General features: G+C 40.0%; 1 protein-coding gene across 1 annotated transcript in view; it reads right to left on the bottom strand.

Moving 5' to 3' along the window:
• LOC138050670 (extracellular calcium-sensing receptor-like) overlaps positions 1-12,034 on the bottom strand; it is a 13,265-nt gene extending 1,231 nt beyond the window's left edge. Inside the window, exons 1-4 of the mRNA XM_068896978.1 lie at positions 10,720-12,034; positions 8,596-8,926; positions 1,688-2,154; positions 1-737 (exon numbers count right to left, since the gene is read on the bottom strand). The exon at positions 1-737 is cut by the window's left edge and continues 1,231 nt beyond it. Coding sequence (XP_068753079.1) covers positions 164-737; positions 1,688-2,154; positions 8,596-8,926; positions 10,720-11,975 — 2,628 coding nt within the window. The 5' untranslated portion in view covers positions 11,976-12,034 and the 3' untranslated portion in view covers positions 1-163. The remainder of the gene's footprint in view (positions 738-1,687; positions 2,155-8,595; positions 8,927-10,719) is intronic.
• Between the last annotated feature and the right edge of the window lie 374 nt (positions 12,035-12,408).

Here is a 12,408-nt window from a genome sequence, read left to right as displayed (position 1 = left end):
TAGACGAATCGGTCTGATGTTTACTTTTTTACTTAAACACTAAAATCGACTGATTATTTTAAAATATTGTCTCATCTGACATTTCTAAGAAAGCTTAAGTGTTCAGGAAATCCCAACTTGGCTCAGTGATGTACTAGTAACGGGCTGCTGTTTCCAAATCGTTTTAGTGCGAGTTCTCTTTGTATTGCCGTACTGTTTGAACATTTGTTAGGAAGTTATTGTTGTCCGAATTGGTTGGCTTACTGTCCACGGATGATTTTTGCTCGATGTTCTTCTCTGGTCGACAAATGATAATGTAACTTTTGGGTAAGAACATGCATATGATAGTTGTTGTGTCCGCCACGATTAAGAACGAGCTCATTAAGATGTCACTGTAAAACGTCTTAGTGGCGAAGTAAGAGAAAAAGAACAGTAACACTTCTGTCGAAATAGTCATCATATTGAACGCAATAAAACGAGCTTCGTTAATGTTTCCAGGGACTTTTCTGGTCTGGAGAGCTTGATAGGTACATATGATCAAAAGGCCAATGTTGTAACACCACCGCAATGCCATGTTGTAATTGGTGTAGTAGGCGAGTCTGCAACGTACGTAGGCCTCGTTTTTGACACCTGAGTACAAAATCTGTGTGACGTCACCAGCGGGAGTGGTAAATACGATGGATAAGCAGATGGCTATTTCTATGGAGACGAAGATGCCGAGGAAAGGTATCGTCCACTTCTCACTCAAGCATGAAGGATCTAAATATGAAAAGAAACTTAGTGAACTACTTTCAACATAGATCATTTTAGCGACTTTTATGAATTGCCAAATGTTTAGCGAATTTGCAAAAAAATTATTTTCATTTAACCTTTTCCTCAAGTTACTGAACAGACAAAAGATATCCCAAATTATTAAACGTTCGACCTCGGATATTGCGTTTTTAGCTATCTGATTGGTTCCCTCAATCTCGGTTATTAGCTCATATACCGTATGACCTTATATGGAAACTGACTGCGTAAAGTGTTGCCAAGCTGGAAACTGATTGACTTAAAGTGTCCAAGCATTCAGAATTTAATGAAAAGTTAATAAAACACTTATCCCAATCGCCGTTGTTGGATATATATGAGACTGATCATAGCCAACTTGGTTTTAACTTGCACTCACGTGATTAGACGGCCATGTTGGTGTCACGTAAAAAACAAAATCAAAATGTTGCTCCCATTTTGCATATAAATAGAGCCAAATTCCCAAAAGATATTTCCATTTTTCAGTACGTCAACATGGCCGCTATGACGTCTCCACCATCTCGTATCTAACGCGCGGTCATAAAATAATCATTAAATATCCATCTTCACCCACAAAATTTATTCAGTTGGCTCAGTTGTTAGAGCAGGCGGAAGCGCTATCGCACGGTCAGACACCTGTTCAAGCCTGGCTATTTTCCAGGCTTCTTCGTATCTGCTTAACTTGCTGCTTATCTGCAATCATCTCCAACTCTCGCGTATTTCAATTCTTCCGCAGTTCATATATATGAATAATTTCATAGCTTTTATTTCATTCAAAATGTTATTGTTGGATGAGGGTAGCTGACTCGCCGAGATAGTACTACCTAGTATCATATAAATGTTATATGCTAAATTTGAAGGGGGGGGGGGGGGGATTTCCTTCGAAGTTAAGGTAGGCAGGAAATTTGAAGTTGCATATAGTGTACCTTTCCTTGTTGTTCTTATCCTATATAGCCGATAAAGCCGATTTGTCTTGATAAATAATGCAGCAACAATGATACAAGAGCTGATGCTAAACGTGAAAAACGTGCTTATACACAGAGTCTTTGTTCTCTCCAAGAAGGCCATAACTGCCGTCAGGTATCCAAGGAGAGTTCCAAACAGCATCATGTGGCTTAGAGGTTTGCAGGAGGCCCGCACGGTGTGTGTGTTTCCGTGACGATAGAAAACAAGACCGATGAAAATAACATTTATGATACCAATCATGCTGACGACTCCAACAGCAATGCCCGCTGGATCACTCAATTTGATAGCGGTAGGTAGTATCAGCGAGCACGCGGTGTGATTCTGGTTTGGCCAGTGGTGAACCGGACAGCGACGACAAGAGCGGTTCACAGGATTGTGGGAAATTTCGTTTGTTGAACAGGGAACGCACTTCCAACAGCAGCTCTGCATAGTGAAAAGTAATGAAAAATAAGCGTGACAGCAATGTATTAATTACGACGTGCGCGTCAAGACAGATTTCAGACACATCAACTAAGAAGCTCCCACCGGTGGAAACACACTAACACACTACTGATAGAAGTGGACTTGGTTTTTTTTTTCTTCATATTCCAGCACTCGGGAAAGTCCCTTTTGGACTTATGGCTGTTTCTGCTTAATTAGGTAGCCTCATACACCACAAGCCTTTTTAGAGACATCATCGCCAAGTCTGCCACTTCTGCTGGAGAGAACAGGATAGCCAGGGGACTTCATCCCCTACTCTTCTCGAATAGTGTGTGGGTTTTTTAACGTCCCACAGGTCCTACGGTTTATAATCCTCATTCGAGAAGACTTGAAAGTTTGTATTTGCAGATGAAATTACAAAGGCTGCGCTTTTTCCACACTTATTACAAGATCCTGATAGTTGATCCGGCCGGAGTTCGAAACCGCGACCTCCCGCGTGAGAGCTCGATGCTCAACCAACTGAGCCACCGGTGCGTGCGCGTTTTTGCTATCACTAAAAGAGGACAAGCATTTCTTATTGGCTGTGTATGAAGTGCGGTTGGTGGTGAGGTATCAGTTCTGTCTCGCCTTTTCCCACACGATGTCTGCTTAGCACCATATTTGCGCATGCAAATCAATCTTTCAACCATCAAAAAGAAATTGACCAGATGAAACTTAAAGCCAAGGGCTTTACAGGTAGAAAAAATTTCCTTCAAAAATGATCAGCATTATAAGAATGTATTACTCCATAGTCTGCCTTGGAAACAATGTTGGAATCATAAGCTCATCTATGATATGAATTTAAATTCTAAAATTCCTCTGCAAATCTTGTCATAATTAAATAAAAGTAGGGTGATATTTTGCATTAGAATATACTAAATCAGTGGATAGCGTTGAAGGCGTGCTCTGATTGGCCACTCAAACTCCCGAATATCCTTTGGTATTCACCCCCGGGGCAACACGGGCGGGATGCGTCCGCAAATATTGTAATCGTTGCAGGAATAAGAGAGTTAAAATCATCTTTTTGTGCTATATTATCTCACTGTTTTAGTATATACTAAAGCAACTATTCACGTCAATGTCGGTCGATGCTGGTGGATACTTACCTCGCCGCTTCGGCGCGTCTCGGCAAGTATCCACTACCTTTCACAAGCTCCTTATCATGCAGAGAGTTCAATTGAAGAACTGATTGTTGGCGTTACGATCTCCTTAGTAAGCGCAAGGTGGTATCGGTATTGTTCACCAAGTTCGCGGGGTGTTCTGGGTAACTTGAGTCACAAGGAGCATCGACATCGAAGGTTCACGGCGGCATAGCGATTGAAGGTAAATAATTTTCGAATTATGGAGAGACTGGGTCTAGCCGGCATGGCGTCCGGAAGCGGTTTCTGACGCTCTGCAAAATGGGTTCTTTTGCCAAGTTCTGAACCATTCTTGACGGGTTTTTCTTTTTTGCGATGTATTTAAAAATCGTCTACGCCTAAACGTAGGTCTTTTCTTTTTTAAATGGGCAGGAAACGCTCCAAAAGAGGTTCGGGGTCGTCTGTTAATAGCGAGGATATGTCGGCTGATGGGAGCAAAACCTCCTGCTCAACTCCTTTCACTATGCTTATCTCCGTGGGCAATTGTCCGTATCTCAAAAACGAGGCATTATTAAACTTATCCCCAAAAAGGACACTGAACTTTACATTGTCAAAAATTGGCGTCCAATATCTTTGTTAAATTGTGATTATAAAATAGCGGCCAAGGCTATCGCCATTCGTCTGAAACGTGTTCTTCTTAAACTTATTGATAACGTTCACGATCAGACTGGTTTTCTTAAAGGCAGATTTATTGGAGAAAATGTTAGACTAATCGATGCCACTATTAACTACACAAGCTTTAAAAACATTCCTGGACTATTGCTATTCCTTGATTTCGAAAAGGTTCTGACACAGCTGAGTGGTCGTTCATACAAAAAGCTTTTCGACAGTTTAACTTTGGCCCGTCCATTATCAACTGGATTAAAATCTTTTATAATAGCACAGAAAGCTGTATTTTGAATAATGGCTGGTCTAGTGATTGTTTCAAATTCGAAAGAGGGGCTAGACAAGGCTGCCCTCTCTCGCCTTATTTGTTTATTCTTTGTGTGCAGGTTCTAGCGGAAGCAGTAAGAAGAAATAACGAGATCAAAGGAATAACACTGAACGGTCGGGAAATAAAAATTAGCCAGTACGCTGACGACACCACTCTCATTTTAGATGGATCACAAAACTCTTTCACTACCTCTCTAAAGACATTAGAATTTTTCAGCGAAGTATCTGGCCTCCGTTTAAACCGTAAAAAAACGGAAGCCTTTTGGATTGGTGGTAGAGCAAATAGCGAGGAGAAACGTTGCCCTGAAATCGAGCTGAAATGGATTAGGAACAAGGTAAAGACTTTGGGTGTATGGTTGTCAACTGACCTGGTAATAACGATGAAAGAAAACTATAACGAAAAGTTAACAAAACTTAAGGCAACTTTGGGCTGTTGGGAATTGCGTCGACTTAGTTTACTTGGTAAAATAACTGTATTAAAAAGTTTAATAATCTCGCAACTTGTTTCTATTCTTTCACCTTTGCCAACAGATCAAAGAGTAGTTAACGAAGTTAATAATCTCTGTTACAATTTTCTGTGGGACGGCAAAGGTGACAAAATTAAGCGTGATACTATGATTAGTGATTATGAACAGGGCGGATGGTTGATGTAAAGATTTTTAGCAAGGCTTTGAAGGCAACTTGGATTAAAAATTAGGGAGCTTAAGCAACGACAACGGCGACGGCAACGAGAACGTCATCTCAAAATATAAATTTTCGTTATTTTAATCGCTTCGTAACTATTTCAACGGGTGTGGTATTTCCTCAAAGATGACACCAGTCGGAACGGCACTCCATTTTAGGAGAGAAACTGAAAATTTATCCTCAAGTGCTGACGTTCTTCATAAAACCAAAAACTTGGCTATTTCACGTTGTTGTTTTGCTGACGACGGCAACGAAATGGACAAAAGTGAAAAACGCACGTGCAGGGCGTGCAAAGCAATTTTTTTTACCCACTAAATTTGCAAATTCGTGACGTTCTCGTCGTCGTCGCCGTTGTCGTTGCTTAAGCTCCCTAATACCTCGACCAAAACAACCACGCAAAATGGAAACTTTTTTTTGACCTGCAACTGCAAGATCTCGGTGGTGCTACCTTTTTTAGGGGTAATCTAAATCAAAAAGATTTGTTAAAAGTTGGAAAAGTATCGGACGTTTTCCTGCAAGAAATACTACAAATTTGGTCAGAAGTTACTTTTAAAGATTGCATGTCCTCTGTCACCCAGCTACGGTCACAGCCTCTTTGGTTCAATTCTCTTGTACGAGTCGAAAATAAACCAATATACTACGCACTATGGGCTACTAAGGGAATTCAGGTTGTCAGCGATTTAATGGTTAATGAGTCCACTTTTTTATCTTTCTCAGAATTTAAAGACCGTTATAGATTTAAACCAAGTTTTCTGTCTTTTCTTGGAGTCATCTCGGCTATAAAGCAGTTGTGGGAAACAACCAATGGGAGAAACCTAAGCGAAGTTTCGGACTACAATACGTTAAGTGAAAAAGTTCTGATGGCAAATAAACCAAACAGAATAGTGTACCAAAAGCTTGTGGAAAAAAAAGAAAACAGCCCTTGAATAGTCAGATGAAGTGGCTAGCAGATTGCCTAATTGAACCAAACGAAACTGAGTACTGGGTCGCCGTGTATCGAAAACCCTTCGAATGTACCAAAATCTCTAAACTTCTAGTATTTCAATTTAAGCTGTTTCACAGGCAATTAGCCACCAATAATTTTCTGAAAAAAAATAAACTTTATTGATAACGATCTCTGCAGTTTCTGTAAACGGGAAGAGGAATCACTCATTCACTTATTCTGGACTTGCACTGTAACGTCCCGTTTCTGGGAAGCTTTTAAGGAATGGCTGATTCGTGACGAAGCTCTTCCTACGCTAGACTTGTCACCATCATTAGTTGTTGGTCTAAAGCCTCAATTAATTCAAAACACGAATCACTACTTTTTATTTTTGGTCGCGAGGTATTACATTTGGACCTGTAGAACACGCAGTCATTGTCCTAAAATAGAAGGCTTCCACCCATTCCTCTCACATTACCAACCTCGTTCCCAGGGTCTCTCATCTTAACGCCTGGGGCGAGCGAGGAGAGACCCTGGTTGGGTCTGGTCACGTGTCTCCCAGAATCTGGGAGATGACAATTTATCCAATGAAGGGAGGGGCGGCTTAGTAAGAATTTTGTCTATACTGAGACTACGGGAATGCGGAATGTGTTGTCACCAAAACAAACCAAGTTTCACGTGCTGCGGTATGTGAACATATATTCTTCTGCGGCTATGTCCGGCGACAATAGTTTGCAAACGCCGAAGAAAACATATACATCGTCTGTCATAAGTTGCTGTAGATTGTGCGGTTCAGTCAAAAACGTTTTACATTGTAAAAATCTGTTCAAGAAGGCCACGAAGGAAGAAGAAGAAATATAAATATAAATATGACAATTATGAGGTAGATAACAAATAACTTGTTTAACTTTTAAAATAAATACTATGTAAAACATCGACAAATTCCTTGTTTAGAGAGGACCCCTCCCTAGTGTTTTCAATTGTCACGGAAGCACATGACCAGACCCTACCAGGGTCTCTCCTCGCTCGAGAGACCCTGGGAACGAGGTTGTCACATTACAGTCCAACGACTTGTAATTGAAAGAACCTAATTACTGTTTGTGTTGCAAAGGGCTTTGTTTTGTTTGTTTGTTTTTTTTATTATTATTATTTTTTGTATTGTATGGTGTAAATTAATACCCTTTGGTTTGTTAAGTAGGTAGGGATCGTAAGTATTGTAGGTAGGGATCGTTAGTATTGTACTTATAGTAAGTATTGTTAATAAATAAATTAAAATAAAATAATAAAACAATTTTTGAATATTTACAGCGATTCCTTTTACTTTGAAAATCAAAGATTACAGTATCTGATAGAAAATCATAATTTTATTGCCTGGGTCAAAATTCGATTTTTCAGGCACAAATCATGAACAGGGGCGACAGACTCGGCCACAAACTGCAACCTCAGAAAGCAAAAGCATAGTCCCAGTATATTTTTTCAAACAATCTTCGATCATTTTTACAACAATTTTTCACAGATAATAATAATAACAATCAACGATCCGAATATGTACCGTGGAAAGAACCACATTGATAAAAAAGATGACGACCGTAAATGTCCGCTGTCTAGTCATTGAAAGTTCCTGTTTGTGTTTTACTATCATATTTGACCATATTTGGCGTATCAAATAAACGTTGATGGAAATTAAAAATAAATGCTGTTTGTTGTTGCCCACCCGTTTTCCTTGCATCTTTTACTTTCATTTGCCTACCTACATGTTAATTACTTGTGAAACAACAAATTATGAATTGGCAAACACCTCAACTGCCCGTCCGTATTATCTTATGCGGGGGCAGATGTAGTGAAAACTATTACTAGTATATTTACAGGATAGGATGGCTGTTAAATGGTTTTCTATGCAATACGGGTGAATATTTCTGTAATTATGAAGTGGTTATTTTGTTATTTGGATATACTATAGTGATATGAGCCTGTGAATGAAAGTGAGGCTGGAGTTGACCTCGTTTTGATAAAAATCTCACTGCCTTTCTTATGTAAATTCTTACTAATTACCATGACAACAACATCATTATCATAACAAAAGGAGGGAGGTCTCTATAATAACAAGGTCAACACCAGCCCCACTTTCATTTAAAGGCCAGGTAACTAAGCACACAACTGTAAAGAGGTCTATTAACAGAGATAAACACGTGACCTGTATACTGCATGATGTTGTTTTCAGAACAGGTTGACCTGTGCAACCCAATCCCAAGTAAAAAATAATCTTACTCGGTATAATTATCTCCTTTTGTCAGGAAAAAAGACAAAAAAAAAAAAAAAACAAACAAAAAATTAATGCATCTGCATTAACTGATGTTTTTTTATGCTTCTGCTTTCGTCGCTTGCGAAACCAGCATATAAAGTTTTGGACATAAATTTTACAATTTTATATGTCCAGCGGCCCCGATGCACGCCGATTTCAGTAAGCGTCACGAAGACACTGGTGTCTTGGAATATAGTCAATTAACGTCTCGAAGTGTTTCCCAAATGCTGCTCCTCAGGTAAGGGTAAACGACTACATATACCCTGAGCTAACTATAACGCTAATAACCTTCACCCGTACCGGCTTATTGTTGGAAAAAGATAGCAAAGGCTTAGACGTAAAAGGACGTTTCGTGTTGGATGGCAAAATAGTGTGTGCATCTAATTAGGTGCATTTCTATACATAGGTAAAATGGAAAAACTAACCGGATGTTTATCCTCCAAAGCCATGAAATACCCACCGGGACACTCTTTACCACAAACTGAAGACGGTTGTTCGGAGCTAACGAATACTTTTTTCCAAAGCATTTTCAGACTTGCCAAGTCGATATCAAGAAAACGACCATCTTCAGGGAGTTCAAGTACATTTGACACGTTTGAAATCCAGCGTCCAATGGACACCCATGTCTCAGTGTCCATATTAACCACCGTCACATCGTATGCTCCTACCCCATTTCCATTAGAATCAAAAAACACTTGATCACGTGATACCCCACTAAAGCGCACGCTCTGTGTTCTGTTAAGATATTCGTCGTTTCTGAAAGAGAAGAGAATAAAATGAAAATGATTATTCGCTACAGCCTGTGTGCCACCACAGAGAGTCCACACAATCTGTTTGTGTACCCGTTTATAATTTTATAATAAATGTATTGGATTCACTGTTTGCTTCTTCTGTAGCGATATATCGATCAATATGTGCATAGACCAATGCTAAATAAACGTTGACGGTATTACCTTACCTGTAATGTACTGTCGTTCTTTTGCCTCAGAAGTGGTATTTTAAACGATTTTGAAGATTTCGAGTTCGCTGTTTTCTGTGCCTCTAATGGAAGGACAAGGGGGTTGAAGGTAATTTTTCAACGGCTCCAGCGCAGGGGCGATTTTTCCCCAGAAAATCGCATGGCTCCGTTTTCAACTTCGCAGGAGAATGGCCGAAAGATTCACGCTTCTTCTCGTACTTCTCGATCGAAAATCTATCCAAACGGGCAGGAGCCGATCAGGAAGGGGCAATCAGCAGGATGGTCGGAGGCTGGCACGCGTGAATCATGTTACGCATTTCGACTTCTCGGAAGGTATGGGATTTTGATTTTCTACTAGGGCTAACCCTAACGCTAACCCTCTCCACACATGAAAGAAGCAACAAGCTATGGCAATAAGGTAATCCGTTTGATCGCGAATTTGGGCGTACAATTATCTTCTGGAATATGTTGCCCTGAACGAATCCTTATGTTTGCAGCCATTTTTGCTTTTAAATTATTAACTCTGAACTTGGGAGGCCTGGGTAGAACCTGCTCATTCGCACTATAGGGGAAGTTTATTGTTCTTCGAGAAAGTGGCGAATCGAGATATCCATTTTATAAGAAGCCTTGAAAAAAAGTTGAATCAAGGGAAACCTTCAGTTGGGTGTATTCCAGGACATAGCGAGGGTTCTGAGTTAACGAGGTTCGAGCCGAGCGGGTTTGTAGTTCAAATAGATTTGAAAGGCAATAGTCCCATGGAGTAGTCCATGGCGATTACTAACGAATGAGTACATTAAGAGCCTATGCTGTTATGTCACAAGCTGTTCTGAACAGATAGCTGTCTACATCAAGTCTAAAACGTCTGGAAGATGTAAACATCTTGCGATATGTAAAGACAACTCTGGCAATGTCAAAATGTTGATGTAAAATCATACAATTAACGGAGAGTAAGTACTAAGCTCGACAAGCAATTTCCTCTTGATCACAGCCTCTAAATATCCAGCTGCTAGGGATCCGTTCAGTAACTTGTCAACTCTGAGTTGATGTGTTTTTTATTTTACAATTTATGGTTACCGCACGCCCGGTTTGCTCACTCTAGTTTACCGCGTTGAAAACTCACCTTTCGTCCAGAGAAAACCACAGATTTCGAACACTTTTATCTTAGCCTTCAACTGGAAATTTTAAAAGGTAAAATTTTTTTTTTCAACAACTAAACAGAATTGCATTTTATCGCCATTGCAAAGGACTATATCATCGAAAGCAGGTGCGAAATAGTAATAAACCAAAAAAAGATTAATTCCCTACTAAAATATGTCACTACTTAGTAGTTTTAATTTACTCGATTTTAAGTCACTTACCCAACCAGAGACAGTTCATGCTAGCTAAATTCATTTGCATCGCAAAATAGAATAGAGCTGTTGATCTGGATTGCTACTCGTTAAGCTTAATTTTTCTCTCAAAATAAAACATTGTTGGAGTTTTCTTTATCTCTCCTCCTGTTAATCGTGTCCCGATTCCATCAAACTGGAAAAAGGAAGTATTAACTAAGTGTTGGAAAATTAGTTGAGATCGATATCGTTTACTGTCCTACCTGTTCAATAGGGGAAAGTCCTCTGTTGAAAATTGACAACCCTTTTCTTGTGAGCAGTTTAAAAGTTTATGAAGACCATATGCTGCAGCATACACAGCATCGATGACATACGGTATATACGTTGAATTTTGCGAAATATCATCGAGGAGTTCGGTGTATTCAGATATCCACGGGCAGTTGAAGGGATTTTTCTTGAAACGCTCCATGTAGTTTACAAAGGCACGATCGTGCACCTGCTTCGAATTCGGAATAATTCCAATGACCCTTCGTAACATTTCCGGAGAGCTCCGGATCCTGCTTGTAGGTCCAAAGTAGTGGTCTGTAGAAATGAATACGTAATCTTTCACTCGAAGACGCTCGAAATGCGCTAAGACTAGCTCTGTGTCCTCGATAGTTGTGAAGAGTAACACCGCCTTTGCTTTGACATTATGCCCAGTTTCATTGATAAAGTCATTCATTTCTTGCAAGCTCGTTTGTTTAGTAAATGCCTTCTCCACCGCGACACAGATTTTCCAGCCTCGTGATAATGCTAAAACGCGGTGGAAAGTCTCAATTGCAGATCGTCCGTAGTCCGTGTCGGAATACAGAGCGTGGATGAAATTCCACCTTAAAGCATGGAGCAAATCTCTCACTACTCTAGCCATAAGAGTGTCCGATGAGACCGTGCGAAGGAAATATTTAAAGCGGGCGCGATTGCTTAGTAGTCTGCTCGAAGAAGCGTAGCCAATTACTGGGACATGAAACAATCCCGCAAAATCTGTCACCGCCATTGCTACATCAGTTGAACCTGGGCCAATGACGACAACTGTCTGAGGGCTTTTTACAGTGCTCAAAATGTGATCGCAGGTGAATGATTCCATGTTCTTCCTTACGAAACTTAAGTTCAGGCATTTTCGAATAGCGACATCAACACTGCTACATGTATCTATAATTTGTTTTCCGATGATTATTCCAGGAAGTATCTTCGAGTCATTATTGATCCGCTCCAAGGCGTAAATCATTGCCAAGGCCTCTTCACAGCCAACAATGTTGAACCTCCCTGGAGAATGCTGCGATGAAGCATTGAAATGTGGAGCATGACTAATAGGAAACAAGCCGGCAAAAATTATACTGTTCTTTGAATCCAACTCCTGGTGATTACAGCTTGTGTTTTTCTCAAAATTGTTTGCAGCTGAGGAAAACTGATAAAGGGAGTAAAACATTTCAGCGAGCAAGCACACAAAGATTAAGTTTCCTAAGACTCGTGAATGCTTCATCTTTCAGAAGTTAAAAAACAGAAATTTGTGCGACAAAAATCAACATCATTTGTTTTTCAAGCGAGAAATAAGTTGTCTCGAGCGTCAAGTGCGCTCAGTTTAGTGACAGGTGTAAAAAGATGATACTGAAAAGGAAAAATGGAATCCAGGCTCTTTAAGATTTCCTCGACCATTGGAGGGAAGAGAATGAGCCCGGGCTCGCGTTTGAGAAAGAGAACAACAACTTTTCGGTTTATTGGACTATTCTTGTAGATTCATGGACACTGAGTTACGGGCATTTCTTTGCCTACACTCTCTCTCATTATTATAATTAATTTACGTTCACTGCAACTATGCTTTGCTGGAGTTTTCCTTGAAGCCAAGTCACAACTAGTAACCTCAGGATTCAAGGACCTTCCTTCAGATTGTTGCCGTACTAAGAAGAAAGGACTTC

Source organism: Montipora capricornis, chromosome 6 (genome assembly GCF_036669925.1).
Source record: "Montipora capricornis isolate CH-2021 chromosome 6, ASM3666992v2, whole genome shotgun sequence".
In the NCBI taxonomy this organism is placed as follows: Eukaryota; Metazoa; Cnidaria; class Anthozoa; order Scleractinia; family Acroporidae; genus Montipora; species Montipora capricornis.
Note: the sequence above shows the minus strand (reverse complement) of the source record. Positions and strands in the feature narration are given on the sequence as shown.